Genomic DNA, 17,500 nt, shown 5'->3' on the forward strand with positions numbered 1-17,500 from the left:
ACATATTTGAATCACATGCACACACACACATACCAATGTCATGTCACACATTTAAATAACACACGCACACACGGCTGATAGACTTACCTTCATGGCGTCCAGGGCAGTGCGTAGATTGTCCCTCTCTGCAGGGTTAGTGGTGTGTTTCACTAGCTCCTGCACACACACACACACACACACACGCACACACACACACACACACACACACACACACACACACACACACACACACACACACACACACACACACACACACACACACACACACACACACACAATGTTAACAGATATAACTTTACCAGCATACAAGTAAGTGGTTCAATGGTCATTCTTAGCCTTGGCTGATGCAACATTGTCCTGAAACCATGCATGCATGCACGCACACACACACACACACACACACACACACACACACACACACACACACACACACACACACACACACACACACACACACACACACACACACACACACACACACACACACACACACACACACACACACACACACACACACACACACACACACACACACACACACACGTACCTGTAGCAACAGGTGATATTTGAGGACTCTCTGCATGGGAACCATGAGGAGATCTCTGAGAGTAAACCTCCCGTTGTTAGCTCTCTTAGAACACTCCTGAGAGAGAGAGACATAGAGAGAGAGAGAGACACACACACCACACACACAGAGAGAGAGAGAAACAGAGTAGAGGGAGAGAGAGAGATGCACACAGACAGAGAGAGAGACAGAGAGAGATAGACAGAGAGGAAGGGAGAGAGAGAGAGAGAGCGAGAGAGAGACACGCCACACACAGAGAGAGAGAAACAGAGTAGAGGGAGAGAGAGAGAGAGAGACACACACACCACACACACAGAGAGAGAGAGAAACAGAGTAGAGGGAGAGAGAGATGCACACAGACAGAGAGAGAGAGAGCTTTAATTTAAGCCATGGTCTGATTTTGCTGCTTCTTTTTCTTAATCAAACTCTAGAAACACATACTGATTCAGAGTCCTAAACTGGACTAACACCATTTGTTTTACCATTCTCTAACCCCCGACGTCAATCCCTAACCCCTCCTCCCTCCCCCTTACCTGCAGCTTCATCCTCACGTCCTCCTTCGTGGCAGACATCTTGTCCAGGTGTTTAGTCGCTGCCTCCACCTGACTACAGTAACGCCCATATAGTAATAACCTGAGAGAGATGGGGGGGGAGGGAGGGAGAGAGGGAGAGAGATACAGATAGAGCATTTGTATTTGCTATGTCGTGTTAGTCAACTATTCAGCAATAAAAAACAGACTAATTTCAGCGCAATAAGGAAACTCATTCAACACTATAGGTTCATACACCTTACAGCTGAGCTTACATCATACATTATGTTCATATTTTTACATGCTTCTCTCTCTCTCTCTCTGTTCTCGCAGTGTGTGTGTACTGTATGTGTGTCTACATGTGTGACTTTTCTTTAGAGATAGGCTGTACTTTTTATTACAACAGCTGGAGTGGAGCATTTCACAGCTAGTGTGCAGGTGTGAGACGCTTCAGATGGCTGGTCTCACTAGGAGGATAGTTCAGTATCTGGTCTCTCTAAGAGGATAGTTCAGTATCTGGTCTCTCTAGGAGGATAGTTCAGTATCTGGTCTCTCTAAGAGGATAGTTCAGTATCTGGTCTCTCTAGGAGGATAGTTCAGTATCTGGTCTCACTAGGAGGATAGTTCAGTATCTGGTCTCTAGGAGGATAGTTCAGTATCTGGTCTCTCTAAGAGGATAGTTCAGTATCTGGTCTCTCTAGGAGGATAGTTCAGTATCTGGTCTCTCTAAGAGGATAGTTCAGTATCTGGTCTCTCTAGGAGGATAGTTCAGTATCTGGTCTCTCTAAGAGGATAGTTCAGTATCTGGTCTCTCTAGGAGGATAGTTCAGTATCTGGTCTCTCTAAGAGGATAGTTCAGTATCTGGTCTCTCTAGGAGGATAGTTCAGTATCTGGTCTCTCTAGGAGGATAGTTCAGTATCTGGTCTCTCTAGGAGGATAGTTCAGTATCTGGTCTCTCTAAGAGGATAGTTCAGTATCTGGTCTCTCTAAGAGGATAGTTCAGTATCTGGTCTCTCTAGGAGGATAGTTCAGTATCTGGTCTCTCTAGGAGGATAGTTCAGTATCTGGTCTCTCTAAGAGGATAGTTCAGTATCTGGTCTCTCTAGGAGGATAGTTCAGTATCTGGTCTCTCTAAGAGGATAGTTCAGTATCTGGTCTCTCTAAGAGGATAGTTCAGTATTTCAAGTTCAAGTTTTGTTTTATTATTTGTCACATATAAGCTACATGCACATTTGAGTGAAATGCTTGGTTCTGTAAGATCCTCCTGAAATTGTGCTTCATACAGTAAAAAGTAAAAGAATAAAGACCAAACACTATACAAAATATACAATATACAAACCCCACCACCTCATACATCATAATACTGATGTGGTTAGGACAGCCGAAACCATACATCATAATACTGATGTGGTTAGGACAGCCGAAACCATACATCATAATACTGATGTGGTTAGGACAGCCGAAACCATACGTCATAATACTGACGTGGTTAGGACAGCCGAAATCATACATCATAATACTGATGTGGTTAGGACAACCAAAATCATACATCATAATACTGATGTGGTTAGAACAGCCGAAACCCCACCAATCTCTCGCCGTCCACCTCATACATCATAATACTGACGTGGTTAGGACAGCCAAAACCCCACCAATCTCTCGCCATCCACTAAAAACACACTTCTTCAATCATATCTGAAATGAAGGAGAATAAAAAAAACTTCTTTGCCTATATTATAAACTAATATACTAATAATATTATGTCTTTTACTACTATGCACTCAACACTGCAGCACCCACGTTTCAGCACTGTTTGATGAACATTGTCACTCAGCTGATAAGAGTTGTACCCTTCCTGCTGATTGTCGTACAGAACTTGTAAGTCGCATCAGCTAAATGACTAAATGTAAATGTAGTATAGTGTTACCTCTCTTTATAGTTGATGAAGACCTGGTACAGATTCTCCGCTCCGTAGTTCATGATGGAGATCCGCACTTCTGACAATAAACTTTGATGGGTCGTTGCCAATTCCTACAAGCGCACGCACGCACGCACACACACACACACACCACACACACACACACACACACACACACACACACACACACACACACACACACACAAGATGACCTCACTTAGTTTAAATGTCTCCATACCTCATCTATACTGTAGTTTAAATGTCTCCATACCTCACCTATACTGTAGTTTAAATGTCTCCATACCTCACATATACTGTAGTTTAAATGTCTCCATACCTCACCTATACTGTAGTTTAAATGTCTCCATACCTCACCTATACTGTAGTTTAAATGTCTCCATACCTCACCTATACTGTAGTTTAGATGTCTCCATACCTCACATATACTGTAGTTTAAATGTCTCCATACATCATATATACTGTAGTTTAAATGTCTCCATACATCATATATACTGTAGTTTAAATGTCTCCATACATCATATATACTGTAGTTTAAATGTCTCCATACTGTAGTTTAAATGTCTCCATACCTCAATGTTGATGAAGATACTTTCTATATCTTGAGGCTCAAGGAACTTCTGAAGGGGCTTCATAAAGTGCTGCACACAAGAGAAAGCATTGTAGTTATTGTGTGTGTGTGTGTTTGTGTGTGTGTGTGTGTGTGTGTGTGTGTGTGTGTGTGTGTGTGTGTGTGTGTGTGTTTGTGTGTGTGTGTGTGTCTCTACCAGTAGTATTGACTGCAGTGTATCAGAGTACTTCTCCTCTGTCTGTCTGATCTCCTGTAAACAACACTCTCTCTTGTCCACCACGACTTTCCGCTGCTGTAAACACAGTGATATGAACATTAACACTGTATATCATCTAGTTCATCAGCATCAATATCATCATTAATATAACATCTAGTACAGCAGCATCGATATCATCATTAATATAACATCTCTAGTATATGAGCATCCATATAAGCATCAATTAAAATTCTTTATAGGCAAATAAAAAAAAAAAAAAAAAAAACAATAAAAAAATCTAACCCTAACTAACCGTACTGTCATGCACTTGTCCTAATAAACTAACCTACACTGTAGCACTCAACACTTTGATGAACATTGTTGCTCAGCTGATAGAGTTGTGCCCTTCCTTCCTGATGGCTTGTCGTACAGAACTTGTAAGTCGCTTTGGATAAAAGCATCAGCTAAATGACTAAATGTAAATGTAAATGTATAAGTATCAACATCAATTCAACATATTTATCAGCATCAACATCAACATACATTTAACAAAAGAACATCTGTCCTCATGATATAATGATAGTGATAATGATAGTGATAATGATAGTGGTAGTGATAGTGATAGTGATGATGATAATGATAGTGATAGTGATAGTGATAATGATAGTGATAATGATAGGATAATGATAGTGATAATGATAGTGATAATGATAGTGGTCGTGATACGATAGTGATAGTGATAATGGTAGTGAGATGATAGTGATAATGATAATGATAGTGATAATGATAGTGGTAGTGATAGTGATGATGATAGTGATAATGATAGTGATAATGATAGTGGTAGTGATAATGATAGTGATAATGATAGTGATAATGATAGTGATAGTGGTAGTGATAATGATAGTGGTAGTGATAATGATAGTGATGGAAAGCCAAACTTTCCCCCACTGTACCGAAAACCCGTACCGAACCGTGACTTCAAAACCGAGGTACGTACCGAACCGTGGTTTTTGTGTACCGTTACACCCCTAAGTGATAGTGATAGTGATAGTGATATGATAGTGATAATGATAGTGGTAATGATAATGATAGTGGTAGCGATATGATAATGATAGTGGTAGTGATAATGATATGATATGATAGTGGTAATGATAATGATAGTGGTAATGATAATGATAGTGGTAATGATAATGATAATGATAGTGATAATGATAATGATAGAGGTAGCGATATGATAGTGGTAGTGATAATGATATGATATGATAGTGATAGTGATAATGATAGTGATAATGATAGTGGTAGCGATATGATAGTGATAATGATAGTGATAATAATAGTGATAGTGATAATGACAGTTATGGAGACGGAGTGCGCCAAGGTTGGCCTTAGGCTAAATGCCAAGAAAACCAAGGTCATAACCTATAACATCCTCCCGGATCATCCACCTCTAACGACAACAGGAGGCACTGCTCTAAAGGAAGTCGGTGATTTCAAATACCTGGGCTCGTGGGTCAACTCGTCCGAGCAAGACCTTAAAGTGAGGAAGGCGCTTGCGTGGAGGGCTCTGAACGGCACGACCAGTGTGTGGAAATCCAACCTCCCCCGTCAAATCAAGCTCAACTTCTTTCATGCAACAGTTGAGTCTGTCCTTTTGTATGGCAGTGAATGCTGGACCCTGAAGCCCACCCTGCAGAAGTCCCTGGATGGGTGCTACACCAGAATGATGCGTGTGGTGCTCAACATCAACAGGGATGAGCATGTCACTAATGCAAACTTGTATGGGGGGGTGTTAAGGGTGAGCGAGAAAGTGGCAGTCAGGAGAATGAGGCTGGCAGGTCACTGCCAGAGACACCAACATGAGCTGCCAACCAGCAAAATTGTGCTGTGGGAACCAACACACACGGGCATCGATCACGAGGACGTCCCACATTAACCTACGTGGACGTACTCAGGAGAGATGCGGGAACAGAATGCACCGGCGAGCTAGCCAGATGCATGGAGGATCGGAATGACTGGAAGCACCGATGGAGGGCCCGTCCGAGGACGACCTAGATAGATAGTGGTAGTGATATGATAGTGATAGGTGTGGACCACTTACAGTCTCCGGTAGCTCATCTGTCCTCATCAGGTCCTCATAGATATCATCCCCCTCATCTGCTTCATCCTCCACACAGTCATACAGGTCATCATCCTCATCCACTGCGTCACTGAAAGACACACACAAATGATTATTTATTTAATCAAATAAGAACTTTTTGAAACAACAGAATGTGTTTTGGACGTGTTCCAGGGGCTCTGGGCGCTGTGATGTAAGTTAACATGTCAAACGTTGGATTCAAGTACAAACAGAAAAACACCCAATTTGCCACAATAGAGTTTTTCACACAAGAGCATCGCTCCGCTTCGCCAGACGGCTCCATTTGCATTCCCGTCTCCGCTTCACCGGAGTCTCAATAGATGAAGGTGAGATAATAACAATTGTAAAAATCAGATAAATGATTAAAAAAAAACATCTTGTCCTGCTCTGCGTCCGTCACGTTGGGCTCTTTCATTACATTTTACATTTACATTTAGTCATTTAGCTGACGCTTTTATCCAAAGCGACTTACAAGTTCTGTACGACAAGCCATCAGGAAGGGCACAACTCTATCAGCTGAGCAACAATGTTCATCAAAGTGTTGAGTGCTACAGTGTAGGTTAGTTTATTAGGACAAGTGCATGACAGTACGGTTAGTTACTGTCATTCCCCACGAGCTCAGCATGTTACAGTAGCTTCACGAGGGGGGAAATGTTGACGAGAAAAATAGAGAACAGATTGCAGCTGGAAGCGGAACAGGGAGTTTTACATGTCGATCCTATCTGGTATGAAATCACGCGCCACTAAAAACACCAACAACCCACACTTACTCAATCTGGTCGGAGAGGCCGGTGTAGATGTCATCATCAGGCATACAAGCCTCCAATGGGAACGACCTAGAGGCGGGAACGTTTGTGTGTGTGTGTGTGTGTGTGTGTGTGTGTGTGTGTGTGTGTGTGTGTGTGTGTGTGTGTGTGTGTGTGTGTGTGTGTGTGTGTGTGATAAAAGAAGAATGAGAGAGGTAGGGAGAGTAACAACAACAGTCATTGACCACATTCACACTGGCATGAATCAACATTGACTTACTGCTGCAGGTGCTACAAGCTACATGACTTACTGGTGCAGGTGCTACAAGCTACATGACTTACTGGTGCAGGTGCTACAAGCTACATGACTTACTGGAGCAGGTGCTACAAGCTACATGACTTACTACTGCAGGTGCTACAAGCTACATGACTTACTGGAGCAGGTGCTACAAGCTACATGACTTACTGGAGCAGGTGCTACAAGCTACATGACTTACTGCTGGTGCAGGTGCTACAAGCTACATGACTTACTGGAGCAGGTGCTACAAGCTACATGACTTACTGGAGCAGGTGCTACAAGCTACATGACTTACTGGAGCAGGTGCTACAAGCTACATGACTTACTGGAGCAGGTGCTACAAGCTACATGACTTACTGGAGCAGGTGCTACAAGCTACATGACTTACTACTGCAGGTGCTACAAGCTACATGACTTACTGGAGCAGGTGCTACAAGCTACATGACTTACTGGAGCAGGTGCTACAAGCTACATGACTTACTGCTGGTGCAGGTGCTACAAGCTACATGACTTACTGGAGCAGGTGCTACAAGCTACATGACTTACTGGAGCAGGTGCTACAAGCTACATGACTTACTGGAGCAGGTGCTACAAGCTACATGACTTACTGGAGCAGGTGCTACAAGCTACATGACTTACTGGAGCAGGTGCTACAAGCTACATGACTTACTGCTGCAGGTGCTACAAGCTACATGACTTACTGGTGCAGGTGCTACAAGCTACATGACTTACTAGTGCAGGTGCTACACGCTACATGACTTACTGGTGAAGGTGCTACAACAAGCTACATGACTTACTGGTGCAGGTGCTACAAGCTACATGACTTACTGGAGCAGGTGCTACAAGCTACATGACTTACTGGAGCAGGTGGTACAAGCTACATGACTTACTGGAGCAGGTGCTACAAGCTACATGACTTACTGGAGCAGGTGGTACAAGCTACATGACTTACTGGTGAAGGTGCTACAAGCTACATGACTTACTGGAGCAGGTGCTACAAGCTACATGACTTACTGGAGCTGGTGCTACAAGCTACGTGACTTACTGGTGCAGGTGCTACAAGCTACATGACTTACTGGAGCAGGTGCTACAAGCTATATGACTTACTGCTGCAGGTGCTACAAGCTACATGACTTACTGGTACAGGTGCTACAAGCTACATGACTTACTAGTGCAGGTGCTACAAGCTACATGACTTACTGGTGAAGGTGCTACAACAAGCTACATGACTTACTGGTGCAGGTGCTACACGCTACATGACTTACTGGTGAAGGTGCTACAACAAGCTACATGACTTACTGGTGCAGGTGCTACAAGCTACATGACTTACTGGAGCAGGTGCTACAAGCTACATGACTTACTGGAGCAGGTGCTACAAGCTACATGACTTACTGGAGCAGGTGCTACAAGCTACATGACTTACTGCTGCAGGTGCTACAAGCTACATGACTTACTGGTGCAGGTGCTACAAGCTACATGACTTACTAGTGCAGGTGCTACACGCTACATGACTTACTGCTGGTGCAGGTGCTACAAGCTACATGACTTACTGGAGCAGGTGCTACAAGCTACATTACTTACTGGAGCAGGTGCTACAAGCTACATGACTTACTGGAGCAGGTGCTACAAGCTACATGACTTACTGGAGCAGGTGCTACAAGCTACATGACTTACTGGAGCAGGTGCTACAAGCTACATGACTTACTGCTGCAGGTGCTACAAGCTACATGACTTACTGGTGCAGGTGCTACAAGCTACATGACTTACTAGTGCAGGTGCTACACGCTACATGACTTACTGGTGAAGGTGCTACAACAAGCTACATGACTTACTGGTGCAGGTGCTACAAGCTACATGACTTACTGGAGCAGGTGCTACAAGCTACATGACTTACTGGAGCAGGTGGTACAAGCTACATGACTTACTGGAGCAGGTGCTACAAGCTACATGACTTACTGGAGCAGGTGGTACAAGCTACATGACTTACTGGTGAAGGTGCTACAAGCTACATGACTTACTGGAGCAGGTGCTACAAGCTACATGACTTACTGGAGCTGGTGCTACAAGCTACGTGACTTACTGGTGCAGGTGCTACAAGCTACATGACTTACTGGAGCAGGTGCTACAAGCTATATGACTTACTGCTGCAGGTGCTACAAGCTACATGACTTACTGGTGCAGGTGCTACAAGCTACATGACTTACTAGTGCAGGTGCTACAAGCTACATGACTTACTGGTGAAGGTGCTACAACAAGCTACATGACTTACTGGTGCAGGTGCTACACGCTACATGACTTACTGGTGAAGGTGCTACAACAAGCTACATGACTTACTGGTGCAGGTGCTACAAGCTACATGACTTACTGGAGCAGGTGCTACAAGCTACATGACTTACTGGTGCAGGTGCTACAAGCTACATGACTTACTGGTGCAGGTGCTACAAGCTACATGACTTACTGGAGCAGGTGCTACAAGCTACATGACTTACTGGAGCAGGTGCTACAAGCTACATGACTTACTGGAGCAGGTGCTACAAGCTACATGACTCACTGGAGCAGGTGCTACAAGCTACATGACTTACTGGAGCAGGTGCTACAAGCTACATGACTCACTGGAGCAGGTGCTACAAGCTACATGACTTACTGGTGCAGGTGCTACAAGCTACATGACTTACTGGAGCAGGTGCTACAAGCTACATGACTTACTGGAGCAGGTGCTACAAGCTACATGACTCACTGGAGCAGGTGCTACAAGCTACATGACTTACTGGTGCAGGTGCTACAAGCTACATGACTTACTGGTGCAGGTGCTACAAGCTACATGACTTACTGGTGCAGGTGCTACAAGCTACATGACTTACTGGTGCAGGTGCTACAAGCTACATGACTTACTGCTGCAGGTGCTACAAGCTACATGACTTACTGGTGAAGGTGCTACAAGCTACATGACTTACTGCTGCAGGTGCTACAAGCTACATGACTTACTGGTGCAGGTGCTACAAGCTACATGACTTACTGCTGCAGGTGCTACAAGCTACATGACTTACTGGTGCAGGTGCTACAAGCTACATGACTTACTGCTGCAGGTGCTACAAGCTACATGACTTACTGGTGCAGGTGCTACAAGCTACATGACTTACTGGTGCAGGTGCTACAAGCTACATGACTTACTGGAGCAGGTGCTACAAGCTACATGACTTACTGGAGCAGGTGCTACAAGCTACGTGACTTACTGGAGCAGGTGCTACAAGCTACATGACTTACTACTAGTGCAGGTGCTACAAGCTACATGCCTTACTGGAGCAGGTGCTACAAGCTACATGACTTACTGGAGCAGGTGCTACAAGCTACATGACTTACTGGAGCTGGTGCTACAAGCTACATGACTTACTGGAGCAGGTGCTACAAGCTACATGACTTACTGGTGCAGGTGCTACAAGCTACATGACTTACTGGTGCAGGTGCTACAAGCTACATGACTTACTGCTGCAGGTGCTACAAGCTACATGACTTACTGCTGCAGGTGCTACAAGCTACATGACTTACTGGTGCAGGTGCTACAAGCTACATGACTTACTGGAGCAGGTGCTACAAGCTACATGACTTACTGGAGCAGGTGCTACAAGCTACATGACTTACTGGAGCAGGTGCTACAAGCTACATGACTTACTGCTGCAGGTGCTACAAGCTACATGACTTACTGCTGCAGGTGCTACAAGCTACATGACTTACTGCTGCAGGTGCTACAAGCTACATGACTTACTGCTGCAGGTGCTACAAGCTACATGACTTACTGGTGCAGGTGCTACAAGCTACATGACTTACTGGAGGCCTTTCTGGACAGCGACGGCAGAGTGGGACAGGATGGACAAGGTGTCTATTACCTGTAACACAGAGACAGACACAGTCAGAGAGACACACAGGGCGGACAGTGCAAACCAATGCAAAGTCAATGGGGTCAGGCTCCCATCTATATACAAGCTGACTGAGGCTCACTGAAATCAACTCCACAATAGCACACAAAGTAGATTCCAGTGAGCGTCAGTCAGCTTGTATGGACAGGAGCTTGACCCCATTGATGTTGCATTGGTTTGTGGCTAACTGCAGAACTAGCGTGAGGAACAGCATGGGTTGTGCTGAGAAAGGACTCTACCGATCAACAACATCACTGGTAAATAGAAATAGGACTAGGGTTCGAAAAATCTGAACTATCCCTTTAACTTTCTTTTTAACCCCAGTGGCCACAGTAGTTTCTGCACTGCACTGCAGAGGTATATTATACAAACTCTTTTGTGATGCATGTATTGTATATTTATTGTATTTATCATGTATTTATTATGTATGATTGCATGTATTGTATATTTATTGTATTTATTATGTATGATTGCTAGATGTCATTGAAAATGAGAGCTTGCCCCGAATTAATTTACCAGTTGAAATAAAGATTGAATGAATGAATGAATGAATGAATGAATGAATGAGTGACAGTTTATTTATAGCATTGTGAGGCATCATACTGATATTATAAGTATACTGTATATGCATGATTCTCACATTATAATTGCATACTTAAAAAAAAACACATGCATTGTAATTACTGCATTGCATTACATTACAATCATAATACTTTATAAACCTGGTGTGACTGTTTGTTATACAAGATAGTTAATCGTTATCCCGTTTGCGCACGCTGTGTGTACTATATAGCACATCATATAGTCATTCTAATGAACTCAAGGTGCTCATAAGATGCCTTATGATCAACAGTTTGCAAGGAGTGTTGCAATGTTTTTTTTTACAGCTAATGAACAGCGACTCTGCGATGGAGTTTCAGGTTTCACTTTAGATGAAGCAGATATGATATCTCTTCCTGCTCCAGGCTCTCTGCTCGGTCCGCTTTCATTCACGAGAGAGAAAGAACAAGAGAAGAGACGGCAAACGAAAGCCTCTCGGAGAAGTTAAGAGAAAAAGAAAATAAGACAAGCTTAACCCTATAACTCCCTCCTCCCCTCACAAAAGGTATTCACTACTAATTAGGGATGTTCGATATTGGATTTTTTACCGATACCGATATTGTCCAACTCTTAATTTCCGATACCGATATCAACCGATACATAAACCGATATATAAACTGAATAATTTCAAGTAATTAACATTACATATCTCTTGTTGTGGAATTAACACAACATTATGCATACTTTTGACAATAAATAAAATCAGAATTTGTTCTTACTTGCTTGCCTGGGTAAATAAAGGTTAAATAAATGTAAAAAAAAAAAAAAAAAAATTTTTAACCGATACCGATATTTTCCGATATCACATTTTAATGCCAATATCGGTAGGCCGATAATATCGGACATCCCTACTACTAATACATATCATATCAGAAAACGGTCAGACTCCTTTCAGTCCAGTTCCGTATTACTATGGCATACATGTTTGTAAGTGTTCGTAAGCTCTAAATGTCACGGCTGGAAGAGGAAGGACCCCCTCACAGGTAATTCCAGGTGACATAGCTGGCTTAGTTTAGGTGAGAAGAAAAAGCCATTTCTGAAAACGCTTGATATTTACCATTACACAGGACATCCCTTGTGCCATACAGTACAAAGGCAAGTGCGTATATAGAAATCTAGGTGAAATCAGTCAATGTCGACCCCCATCTGACACAATGTTGTCTCAAGATTTTAGTTAATATCTGAAATGAAAGAATAAAAAAAAAGAAATACTAACCTTCTTACTGTCTTCTACTATTATGCACTCTTCCACTAATTAATCTTCCTTGTCTATATTACTACCTACTATACTAATATGTCTCTAATACTATGCACTCAACACTGCAGCACCCAAGTTTGATGAACATTGTTATTCAGCTGATAGAGTTGTACCCTCTAGACATTAGAGTCTCTAAGCCTCAAGACTCATCTCTCCTCTTAGCCTCCATCCATCCATGTGTTAGTGTTATGACTGTTGTTTGTCTCACTACCACCACTCATTAGTGTAAAGCAGCTTTGTGCTATAAACATTTAATTTATTATAATTATTATCATTATTATTATCATTATCATTATCATTATCATTATCATTATTATTCAAAGTTGTAGACTGTGCATCTATACATGAAAGAGCTCTCCATTCATCCCTGTTTATTGTGTTTTATTGTGTTTTATTGCAGTTTATCGTGGTTTATTGTAGTCCAGTCATTGTGGTTAGAGACCATTCTGACATGTTTTTCCTCCATCTTTGTTTGGGGTGTGCCGTGATTTCTTCGACCCTCAAGCAGGTCTTCTAAACACACCTTAGACGGACCTTTGGTTGTTCTTGTGATGAGCCCAGAGAGTCTGAGGGTTTTAGATCGTAGCTTATTGTCAGTACAACCCTAACCCAACCTCAGAGCAACTCTCATCACAGCCTCCAGAAGGCTCATCACAGGTGTCCCAGATCGACCCCCCCCCCCCTGACTCTGTACACGCTCTCGTGCTAATAGAGGTTGTGGTTATGACTCGCGGCTGAGCTCTCGTTCCGACATTGCGATCGAGGCGAGGGGTGGCATCGAGAAACGGGAAGCAAGCCTCTTGTCTCCTCTAAAGTGGTCGGCTCACACAGAGATAATAAATAGATGCTCAGAAGAGACGGGTCAATGACTGAGAATCAGACGGAGGACGTCGTGCCGCCACGTAGGGGTACGCTAGGGTCAACAGGTGTGACTTCCACTTCCTCTCCCGGGCTCAAACCTGTACCTCGATCCGGATTTCGAACGGTGAATCCTGCGCTTGCTAGTGTGAAAGTCTGCGGTGCTTCCGATCGAGCAGGCTTGGATTACGGTGAAAAATATCACGCTACTGGGCATCACGCATCGATACAATACATCACATTTACATTTAGTCATTTAGCTGACGCTTTTATCCAAAGCGACTTACAAGTTCTGTAACAATACCGCAGACTGTTTCAGTAGATATGTACACATGTTACACACCCCTACCGTCAAGGCTTCTTGGTTTACCCCCCGAAACTACACTGCTGCTGCCATGTTAGTGAATAGAACAAGCTATAGCGTGAGGTTAAGTGTCTCGGAAGCGAGAAGCCGTGCGCTCACGTGACCTCCGACCTTATTTTTTGGGTCACGGCGCATAGAGGAGCGGTTCTCAAACTTTTGTCAAGTCAAAGACCCAAGAAAATGGGATCTCATTGGGCTAACATCTAGTGAAACAGTGAATTCTCCATGTTTCTGGGGTCCCCCTGGGACCTCCTCAAGGACCCCTGGGGGTTCCTGGACACGGATGACAGCAGGGAGTGACCGCTGCCTCTCTTCAAACCCGGAGCAGCATCTCCCGCCAAACTCTGACAGAACTGATACGATGGTGTTTACATTACATCTCTAGGCTCGTTTCACGGTGGTGCAAACTGTGACAAGTTTCAGGAATGGGTGAAACCAAGAGGGCAGGTGCTGCTAACCACACGGCAGCTCCCCTTCAGCACGGGTTCAAGCTCCACTTCCTGCTGACTCATCTGGTTTGTTTGTTGTCAATGCTTCCTCTTACTTTGTACACTATTATATAAGGATGCACCGAATGGGAAATTCTTGGCCGAAACCGAATACCGAAAATAGGAAACAGTTGGCCGGAAACCGAATGCCGAAAGGCAGAATATGATTAAAGGGGAACTATTTTACAATTTCTTTCACTATTTGGGCACTTTTACACAATTCCTGTGAGTCTATGGAACACCTCTGTAAGTTTTTTTTTCAAAAAAAATTCATTGTTTTGTATTTCTAATCAAGTACTCAAAAACAGCATTTTTCTACCTCAAGATCTTAAGCCGCTGTGTGGCCTGGTGCCAACTGCCACACCAACTGCCACATTATTATGCAGCTGAGAAACCTCTGACATCACAGATATGCACATTTTCAGATGACTCAGTTCAGTGAGGGTGAATATTGTGAGAGGAGAATTGGAAGAATGCGCCAATATGAGAATTAGAGACATAGATCCTATTAATATAAGTCCACATAGCCAGGAAACAATGTTAAACACTGAAAAAGGCCATTTATAAGATAGTTCCCCTATAAATATATATATATAATGTATTTTTTTTCAGCTACCTAATTATGGCAAAAGACATGATTATGGCAAAACTTAAATTAAATAATATTAATAATCACTATTATGGGTCCATAAAACATTTATTCAGCACTTTTGAATGCATACATTAATTGAAAGATTGTACAATTTAAACATTTTCTCTTTGCATACAACCAAATGTGCATTAAAGTCAAGTGCATTTTATTTTCTCTGTAGGATAACTACAACAAAGTGCGTTCAGAACAAAGCCAAGGTGCTTTAAAACTGCATAAAGATCTGCATAAAGACACACACACACACACACGAGAGGGAGAATAGCAATAGCAGACTGATGTTACTGTCGTGGCTACTCAGTCATAATTCACAGCGTTCTAGCCTACATGGAAGGACTGTTGTATTTACTACATCTCCCATGACTCTTAGCGGGGGATGACGTAGCTTACGAAAGACGAGTGAAAGAGGAATGAAAGCGTTGTTAGCTAGCTTAACTTAGTTAGCAGCTAACGTTAGTTAAAAAGGTTTTTAAACCGCTACAGGCATATAGTAATGGTGAGGATATAAAGCATGTTAAAGACGCATTTATTGGACGCGTTGCTTGCAGAGTTTACATAGAACAGCACGACTCCCAAGAGGAGTTTATCACAGGCTGTAGAACGCAGGGCTGCGTGAATATCTTAAAGGGGAACTATTTTACTATTTTTTTCACTGTTTGGGCACTTTTACACAATTCCTGTGAGTTTATGGAACACCTCTGTAATTTTTAAAATTTTTTAATTCATTGTTTTGTATTTCTAATCAAGTGCTCAAAAACAGCATTTTTCTACCTCAAGATCTTAAGCCGTTTTGAGCTGACTGTGTGGAGTGGGTGTGAGTCTCAGCACATGGGGCCACATTATCATGCAGCTGAGTCTCTCTGACATCACAAATCAGCATATTTTCAGATGACTCAGTTCAGTGAGGGTGAATATTGTGAGAGGAGAATTGGAAGAATGCGCCAATATGAGAATTAGAGACATAGATCATATTAATATAAGTCCACATAGCTAGGAAACTATGCTAAACACTGAAAAAGGCCATTTATAAGATAGTTCCCCTTTAAACTAAAGTGTGGGTACTGCTCAGCCCCTCCCTGCAGCTGGAGCGTTATGTGACTGTAGCCGCGTTTTGAATACGTCATCACAACAACACGTTAGGTTACGAACGTAACCCTGTTCTTTGACATTCGGTGATATTTTTTCGGCGAAAGCCGGAAGGGCCTTTTTAACCATTTTCAGCCGATAATTTTCGGTGGCCGAATATTCGGTGCATCCCTACTATTATACATTATCACCATCATCTGCTGAACCCAAGCTGTCCTCTGTGGAGAGGGGGGGAGGGGGAGAGAGAGAGAGAGAGAGAGAGAGAGAGAGAGGAGAGAGACGAGAGAGAGAGATGAGAGAGAGAGAGAGAAGAGAGAGAGAGAGACGAGAGAGGGACATGTGAGAGAGGACAGGGAAAGAGAGGGAAGTGGACAGAGAGGGATAAAGACAAAGAAAGAGAGAGAGAGGGGGGGAGGAGATAAGAGCTAGGGAGATGAGATAGTGAGAGAGACAGAGAGAGAGAGAGAAATAAGAGCGAGAGAGATGAGATAGTGAGAGAGACAGAGAGAGAGAGATAAGAGCGAGAGAGATGAGATAGTGAGAGAGACAGAGAGAGATGAGAGAGACAGAGACAGAGATAAGAGCGAGAGAGATGAGAGAGAGAGAGAGAGAGAGAGAGAGAGAGAGAGAGAGAGAGAGAGAGAGAGAGAGAGAGGGACATGTGAGAGAGGACAGGGAAAGAGAGGGAAGTGGACAGAGAGGGAGAAAGACAAAGAAAGAGAGAGCGAGGGGGGGGGGAGAGAGATAAGAGCTAGGGAGATGAGATAGTGAGAGAGACAGAGAGAGAGAGAGAAATAAGAGCGAGAGAGATGAGATAGTGAGAGAGACAGAGAGAGAGAGAGATAAGAGCGAGAGAGATGAGATAGTGAGAGAGACAGAGAGAGATGAGAGAGACAGAGACAGAGATAAGAGCGAGAGAGATGAGAGAGAAAGAGAGAGAGAGAGAGGGACATGTGAGAGAGGACAGGGAAAGAGAGGGAATTGGACAGAGAGGGAGAAAGACAAAGAAAGAGAGAGAGGGAGAGGGGGGGAGAGAGGAGAGAGAGATAAGAGCTAGAGAGATGAGATAGTGAGAGAGACATAGAGATGAGAGAGACAGAGAGATAGGAGCGAGAGAGATGAGAGAGTGAGAGAGACAGAGAGAGAGAGAGAGAGAGAGATAAGAGCGAGAGAGAGAGAGATAAGAGCTAGAGAGATGAGATAGTGAGAGAGACAGAGAGAGATGAGAGAGACAGAGACGGAGATAAGAGCGAGAGAGATGAGATAGAGAGAGAGAGAGAGAGAGAGAGAGAGAGAGAGAGAG

The 17,500-nt window shown here is 43.3% G+C and overlaps 1 protein-coding gene across 1 annotated transcript in view; it reads right to left on the minus strand.

The window, feature by feature from the left end:
• vav1 (vav guanine nucleotide exchange factor 1) overlaps positions 1–17,500 on the minus strand; it is a 49,583-nt gene that overhangs the window by 17,792 nt on the left and 14,291 nt on the right. The window contains 9 exon segments of the mRNA XM_084317963.1: positions 88–156; positions 548–643; positions 1,099–1,198; positions 3,024–3,127; positions 3,605–3,673; positions 3,800–3,895; positions 5,898–6,006; positions 6,707–6,772; positions 10,806–10,864. Of these exon segments, the coding sequence (XP_084174089.1) occupies positions 88–156; positions 548–643; positions 1,099–1,198; positions 3,024–3,127; positions 3,605–3,673; positions 3,800–3,895; positions 5,898–6,006; positions 6,707–6,772; positions 10,806–10,864 (768 nt within the window).

This window comes from Notolepis coatsorum, assembly GCF_963971535.1.
Source record: "Notolepis coatsorum genome assembly, chromosome: 7".
In the NCBI taxonomy this organism is placed as follows: Eukaryota; Metazoa; Chordata; class Actinopteri; order Aulopiformes; family Paralepididae; genus Notolepis; species Notolepis coatsorum.